The sequence below is a fragment of the Myotis davidii genome, unplaced genomic scaffold, assembly GCF_000327345.1.
Source record: "Myotis davidii unplaced genomic scaffold, ASM32734v1 scaffold394, whole genome shotgun sequence".
NCBI lineage: Eukaryota > Metazoa > Chordata > Mammalia > Chiroptera > Vespertilionidae > Myotis > Myotis davidii.
Window position 1 is genome coordinate 1,763,945 of NW_006287548.1, and position 8,319 is coordinate 1,772,263.

The 8,319-nt window shown below is 37.4% G+C and overlaps 1 protein-coding gene across 1 annotated transcript in view; it reads left to right on the forward strand.

Annotated features, from left to right (window-relative positions):
- The window catches only part of PARD3B (par-3 family cell polarity regulator beta), an 838,084-nt gene that overhangs the window by 499,709 nt on the left and 330,056 nt on the right, over positions 1-8,319 (forward strand). Inside the window, exon 16 of the mRNA XM_006759450.2 lies at positions 4,826-4,870. Coding sequence (XP_006759513.1) covers positions 4,826-4,870 — 45 coding nt within the window. The remainder of the gene's footprint in view (positions 1-4,825; positions 4,871-8,319) is intronic.

Consider the following 8,319-nt stretch of genomic DNA (forward strand, 5'->3'; position numbering starts at 1 on the left):
CTTCAATTACTAATATCCCTTTAAGGTGATCAAGAGCAAGTAGTATCATTTCTTAGGTAAAACTGAAGGACAAGAAAGGGAATATAATAGGCTCTGGAAACTTTAACAAAAAAGAAAGAACAATCTGTCATCAGAACTAGAACAAAAGACTTTGGCTCTTGCTCCATCAACACTCTCTTACATGATGCTTTCGGTACCTTTGCATTTTGGAATGAGAGACCTTTCCCACACCAGCCCTTATAAATAAGGTTTGAAATGACATACCTGTCATAATCACATTGCTAGTGTTCCAGTTGCCGTGCTATCTAAATATTATGCATTGAAAAGACTAGACCTTAGCTCCAGCCTCAAGAAATAACTTTATAGTAGCTCTAAGGCAGCGGTTCTCAACCTGTGGGTCGTGACCCCTTTGGCGGTCAAACGACCCTTTCACAGGGGTCGCCTAAGACCATCCTGCATATCAGATATTTACATGACGATTCATAGCAGTAGCAACATTACAGTTATGCAGTAGCAACGAAAATAATTTTATGGTTGGGTCACAACATGAGGAACTGTATTTAAAGGGCCAGAAGATTGAGAACCCTGCTAAGGTAATGTGAGTTATAAAGGAAGTTGACTATTAATTATAACACTTGTTATTTAAAAATAAATGGTAATGGTGTGTATAATTTTACCTCCTTTTCTTATTTGCCACTGTTATTTAAATCACTTTCAGGCACTAAGCATGTGCATAAAGGAAGATTGTTCCCAATTTAACCTTTTAAATAAAATGTATTCTATTAATTAAGCCATTGCAGTTCCCCCACTTTTCTATTATATTTATTCATTTAGCTTCTGCCCTAAAGATAGATATCTGTGTCAGTGAATATTTTGGAGAGAGACTCCTACTTTTTATGCCTATCACTCATTTGGATTTTCTACACTGTTGTTAAAAAAAGCTTATGTTACTGTTCTAAATAATTTCAAATTGTCAATTAAAATAATAAGTATTCCTAATAAGAATAATAGATAGTAATGCAGCTGAAAAATTAGCAAAGTACCATGTTTAACCTAATATGACTGGGAAATTTGCAATAATACTAAAATTGGCTTAGACTTAATGGGATAACTTATGTCTGTTTAAAAAAACAACAGACAAAACAAAACAATACAATCCTACCTTTCTATGAATCTCCTTTTCAGAATAACTGTACATAATAAGACCATGTAGTCTGAGGATTATGTTTCCTTTGCCTTTCTTCACCTAAGCGATGAACTAGGACTGGGAGTAAACTGGGAGGTCAAACCTGCTGTGGGTATTGGATTATCCATAAGATAATGATTAAAAAGCCCAGTCTGAAGCATAGTATTTCTCCCTATATTCCTTTATAATCCCGGGCAACTTAAATCATTGAGACCACCACCACCACCAAATTCATAAACTTTGCCACTCTCACAGTTTTCATTTATCAAAGCTTTCGTTTATTGAGAAACATGTAACTAGCACTGTACTGTGTTTTTGTACATATTTTTTATTTTATTCCCACAACTCCCTATGTTAGTGATGGCAAACCAATGACACGCGTGTCAGAGGTGACAGGCGAACTCATTTTTTTGGTTGATTTTTCTTTGTTAAATGGTATTTAAATATATAAAATAAATATCAAAAATATAAGTCTTTGTTTTACTATGGTTGCAGATATCAAAAAATTTCTATATGTGACACGGCACCAGAGTTAAGTTAGGGCTTTTCAAAATACTGACACGCCGAGCTCAAAAGGTCCGCCATCACTGCGCCTATGTAGTGTTTTTATTTAATTTTTCACGAGGAAACTAAGGTTAAAAAGTGCTTTGTGCCCTGGCTGGTTTGGCTCAGTGGATAGAGCGTAGGCCTAGGGACTGAAGGGTCCCGGGTTCGATTCTGGTCAAGGGCACATGCCTGGGTTACGGGCTTGGTCCCCAATAGGGGGTGTGCAGGAGGCAGCCACTCAATGATACTCATCATTCATGTTTCAATCTCTCCCTTGTCCTTCCTCTCTGAAATCAAAAACATGTGGGGTTTTTTTGTTTTTTGGTTTTTTTAAAAAAAAGTCTTTGTAACTTGCCTGGTAAAGCCGGGATTCAAGCCATATCTATCTCATAGGTTATGTTATTTCACTTTTCTATTTAGTTTCTCATTAATAATGATGATAATAGCTAATATTTTGTAAGCACTTCCTACATGACATTCTAAGTACTTTGCACAAATCTACACATGTAATTTTACTTCAAACTTATGGAGTAAGCCATATTATCCTCATTTTACATATGATGAAATTGAGGCACTGAAAGTTAAAGTGCTAGTAAATTTCCAAGTCAGAATTTTAACTCAGATTGGTGATTTTTCATCTGTGAAATGGGAATGGATATTTTAGCTTGAACCCACTAGAATTGTTGATTTCCAATAATGTTTTAAAAAATTGTAGCTAACAATACTGTTCACCACAGACAGATTTCTATTAATAACATATGTTCAAATAAAAAGGATAGTAGCTTTCTAACATATAGATGTTGGTTAAGTGTTTAATTTATGTGATTGATAATTCAAAAAAATATAACAAGTTTCTGCAACTCATCACCTTGATAGCAGAGGGTAAGAGGGCCATATTTAAGTTCTGGATCCTATCCTCCACCTAGGAGGCATGCCTTAGTTTCTTTGTCTGTAAAATAAGGATAATAATGACACCTTTCTTGACAGGTCATTGTGAGGAATAAATGAATGATAATAAGATATAAAGTACATAGGGCAGAACCTGAGATTACAGGTACTTAATAAATATTAACTACTAGCATTTTTAAATCATTATGATTGTTTTCCATTATTTCTCTATTTACTAGTATACTGTAGATTCCACTGTAATTAAGTTTTTTTAGACTTGGGAAAGACAGAAGTTGGCCCCCAACATGGAGCTTAATAAATACAAACTGACATATCCACCTGGAAGTATGAAGAAAACTCTAACAAGATTTTTAAGCATTTCTTTCCAGAAAAATTATAGACATGCAGTGGTTTTGACTAAAAAATAAAGAAATCACTTAAGAAAGGAGGGCTAGGTGGGAATGAGAAGATCAAATGACGTTTAATAACTGGGTTAATGAAATAGGACTGACTGTGGTAGGCAAAGGAAGGAGGGAGGGGCACATTACTCTGAGACCAATGTAGTGTTAGGGAAGATGGGGGAGGTCCTCCTTGTGAACAAAGTTCCCCTCACCTTGTTTCCACCCTGAGCACTAGAGTTTCATAGACTAACATGGACAATAGCACATGGCGAATAATGAACAGTTGTCATTGAATATTAAAGTGATAATCATCCAGAGATGCTTAAAGGTTAAGAACTTTGCATCTGTGTTCATGAGAAATATTAGTTAATAGCTTTCAAATAATATTTTGCCTGATACCAGTCTCTTAGAATGCATTAGGAAATATCCCGTCCTCTGAATTTTCTGAAATAAGAATTTATATAAAATTGATATTAGTTCTTTTTTAAATGTTTGGTAGATAGAATTCACCAGTGAAGTCATCTGTCTAGAGCAGGGGTCCTCAAACTATGGCCCGCAGGCCACATGCAAATACAAATATTGTATTTGTTCCCGTTTTGTTTTTTTACTTCAAAATAAGATATGTGCAGTGTGCATAGGAATTTGTTCATAGGTTTTTTTTTTAAACTATAGTCCGGCCCTACAACGGTCTGAGGGACAGTGAATTGGCCCCCTGTTTAAAAAGCTTGAGGACCCCTGGTCTAGAGTTTTCTTTATGGGAGAGTTTTAGCTAAAAATTCATTAAAGAATCAAACTATAGGACTATTTAGCTTATCTGTTTCTTCCTGTGTAAGCTTTGCTAATTTTTATCTTTGAAAAATGTATCTATTTCATTAGAGCTGGGTTAATCTGGAGTTATTTGTCTCTCCCACTACTAAAGCAAGGTTCCTCTTTATATCCTAAATGATGCTCCTGAATTAGGAAGATTTTCACTATGGCTGTTGGGAATAGTGCCTATTCTCAGCCCTGTGTCAACTTTGGACACTGTTCCCTTTCTACTTTGGCGTGGTTCTTTGTCAGGTCTTGGGTAGTTTCCTCACATGCATGGGATCCTCGGTATTCAACTAAATATATGAGGGGCTCCTCTCAATAGCTCTCTCTGCAGTTCTCTGCCCTGCAGACTCCATCTGCCTTGGTTTCCCTGGACACCCAGCTGCATGTCCTCAAGCTGGGATGTCACTGGGCTCTGCCTCTGTTCCCATCCCTGCACCACAGCCTGGAAACTCTCCATGCAGTAAAGTAGAGCAATTGTAGGACTCATCTTACTTGTTTCTCATTTCTCAGGAGTCACTGGTCTCTGTTGTCTGATGTCTAACCTCTTGAATGTCATTGTTTAATATTTTGTTTCTTTTAATATTTTTCAGAATGATTATAAATCTGTTAACTTTACTCCAGGTTTATCAGATATAGAAACTCAATATTGAATGTTTATACATATTTCTATTGTGTTTAAAGAGTTTTACTATATATTATACATCTCTAGTCCATGAGTTTAGCTTCTCTTTTTGCAAACATGGAAACAATAACCCAGTTAAAAAAAAAACCTGAAAGCATTGAAAATTAGAAGCCTAATAAATATATCTTTCTTTATAGCTATTCTTAACATATCTACCAATAGAAATGAGGTGCCCCAGGGATGCTGGGGAAAAATTTTGTCAAATCCTTGCCAGTAAAATATTTAATTTATTATGAATCTATATTAATTTATTGTTAAAATGACTTATTTACAGGTAGGCTGATCCTTGTCTCTCTTATTTCTTCTCAGTGCCCGATGAAAGCAAAGCCCATTCATTGGCTGGACACAAATTGGGTAAGAAATTCCTTGTAACTGACTTTCTATTCTCCTTCCTGGAAATCCCTGGCTGTGTTGGAGTAGCAGTTGGAACCTATTTCCATCCACCAGTCACTGAAAGGCTTGGCAATTAATACATGAGATGTCTCTGACTTCCACAAAGACAAATTATTGCTTGGCTGTATGTAGTGGCATAATGTATGCTGACTCAAAATGTTTGAGAGGAAAGAGTAAACGTTCCCAAAAAAATGATTATAAAATCCAAAATCTTAAAACTGTATGCCAGCTGAACACTTCGAACAACAAAAAAATTATAAAGAAACCCCCAGAAAGTTTGAAAATTTTTCCCATGATGACTTTCACATAAAGTGATTGGACAGAGAGTTCCAGAATAAGAAAATTTTGCTTATTTCTTTCTCATCAAGAAAGAATAGTCTTGCCCTGGCCGGTTGACTTAGTTGGTTTGCTTGGTTGATTGGTTGGAGCGTCATCCCTATACCAAAAGGTGACGGGTTCAATTCCCAGTCAGGGCACATACGTAGGTTGCGGATTTATATGGTCAGGGTACATATGGGAGGCAACTGATTGATGTTTCTCTTTTCCCTCCTTTCTCCCTAAAAAAAATATGCCCTGGGTGAGGATTAAAACAAAAGTCTTTTTGCCTGTCATCAAAGGGGGTTGTACCCACCCACAGTGATCATATTATCTTTCTTTAGACTCATGAATGAGATTCCTAGAGGTTCTCTAGAAGGTCCACAGGGATCTCCCAGTGTCTACTGGGGCTTTCTCTGTCAGAAACCCTCAGGTCTAAAAATCCAAGCTTTTTCTCTATTGCCAAGTAGCCTGCTTTCTATCCCTTTGCCCTTCCTTCATCATTTATTCACAGTAATTGAAAACACCGCAGTTCTCTAGGGGTGCCCTGTTGGGGTGAGAGAATATCCATTTGACTCCTAGAATTGCCACTCCAAACAACAGAATGGGTATAATTTGTTCACATCCCTCTGTTTCTGAAACAATGAAGTCTTCCCCACCACCAGCATCTCCGGTGTTTATGTACCAATTACGTTTTCAGCAGTAAGTGGCCTTGCTGCCTCATTACCTCCATCATGTTACAGGGCACGGTTATGATTTTTTTCTTTTATTCCTTCTCCAGATTCTCTAGTGAAAACAGCAGGGAAGGGCTGGTTCACAACTTTTAGATTTCTTTTCATTTTTGCTTCTCCGAAGAGGCTCAGAGGTTAGATCACTGCAAAAGAAAAGACTTCTGTGGGGATGAGCAATTGCTACATGCTGCTCATTCCCGTCATCCTCATCCGTTAAATGCTCTACTACTGGACATGCATTGAGGAGTCTGAGAGGGAAGTTCTCACGATCAAGGAGCCCCAAGGATAGCCTATGTTATGTTCCTCCTCAATGCCTGGTACTGCGGGCAGTTAGTTCTCTGACATAGTAATACTTGAAGGTCAATGCCTTTTTACACACTGGGCTAGGCTGCAAGGTGAAAAGTGGAAGCAGTTTTTAGAATGTTTATCAGTTTGGTTTTTAAAGAAGAGCCAATGATAAACCTTCTTTTTTTTTTTTTCCCCAAGAAATCAAATCTTATTCAAAGATTCTTAATTTCCAAACAAAGTACTAATTGCCAGTAACTAAGTCATTGACAGCCTTTAAAAGTGAGAACATTGTTACCTTAGTATATTGCTGTAATATTTTAGGCAAATTTGAATGATAGGTTTTTATATGTTGTGTTACAAAAATATTAATGAAGAATCAATCTAAGTACAAAACTTATAATAGTCTTCCAAGTTTTAAAAATAGCATAATCTTAAAGCTGTCAGGTAGGTTAGCTGTAAGCTCCACACGGTGGCTTTGCTTTAGCTGATGGATAGAAATAGTACCAGAGGTCTCTCTATTACTTCCATGAGCCAGACTGTTTACATACATCAGTTGTTTTAAAGAAGATTTGGAGTTATAATAAACTCTCATTATAATATTCACTATCCTTATATTTTAAGAACTTCTAAATCCTATCACAACATCTTTGACTTTTTAATCAGCTGTCTGTGGAACCAGTGCAAATGCTGCAAAACATACTTGATAACTTTGGAGCAAAAGTGGCACATGACAAAGCACAACGAAGAGGGCTAAGCAAGCCCCTGGAATTATACAGGTCAGAGTTAAAGCGAATGCGCTCTGTAAAGCATTAGTGACAGTTTTGATAAAATACAAGAAGCATTAAAGAAAAATATGCTACTAACATTGTGAGTTTATATACTTCCAAAATATACCCTCGCCATGCTCTGCACTTATTTCTTTTGGAAAATTAGTCTTGGATTATAACGATCCTCATGAACTCATCCCTCACATAAAAGGCTGTGTTCTGCTTTTTTTTTTTTTTTTCTAGCAATTTCTCAGGCGTAGGTGGTGGTGGTGAAAGAGGATTAAGGGTCCGTTTAATTCTGGCAGCCTCTTTTAGTTACAAAATCATTTTTAAAAGCCACCTAATATATAACGGTAGTCTCAATCTGCCCCGGTGTGTGACTACTAAGCTAACTACCAGTTTGAACTGTAATGTACAGTGTTCCATGATCATACCAGTCTTACAAAGTCAAAAGGTACCATTCAACTTCTCTTTGTTTCACCTTTCCCTGCCCCAGGTTCTTTCTCTGGAATATTTAGGTTTGAAAAAAGTGGTTTCTCTTTTGCTAAGAAGAAAGAATACCTCCCTCTGTCTATTTTTAATTATAGAAATGTGACCAGTTGCCATGCTATCCAAGACCATAGTAAGTTAAATTCAGTCGTATATGCTGACCTAGATCTATCACCCACCCTCTTCTTCGGGATGATATGCAACATTTTAATAAATTCATCTGAGTTTAAATTTCTTCTGCGTCAGCTACTTAGTGTGTAGAGAGCCATTCCGTGCCAATTTCCATCTGTTGGTCTGGCTTGGATTCCTCCCAAACTTGTGACAATATTCTTGGCACCCTTTCCTTCACTTAATCTTTAAATGGTTGATTCTTCAGAGCTCAGATCAAATTGAAAGCTCAGGTAAGATCATCTTTCTAGCACTTTCGGCCTAGAAGGCAGTGTTCCCGCAGCCCGTCTGGAATCAGTCCAGTCTTCCCGAGGCTCCTCTGATGCCCCAGCTCAGGGCCTCCCCCTGGCAGTGCATCACATCTCAGACCTTGGCGAGAAAGACAGCAGGATGATTATCCCTGTATCTGTGCAGGGTCCTCCTCCATGTGCCTGAGGTATTAATATCTGCGGAATGGAGAGGCCCACCCAGAGGAGTGAGGAACAAAATTTTGCCTTTCATCTGGTTCTTTTAAGAAAACTCACAAGTTTCAGAGAACCTGGCAAAACAATGAAGCATCTTTGACCTCTTTCTCTAGCTATCTCACTATTGAATTCTGGCAAAATTCAAATCCTAGCAATGCAGGGGAAAAGCAAAAACTTCAGCAATATAT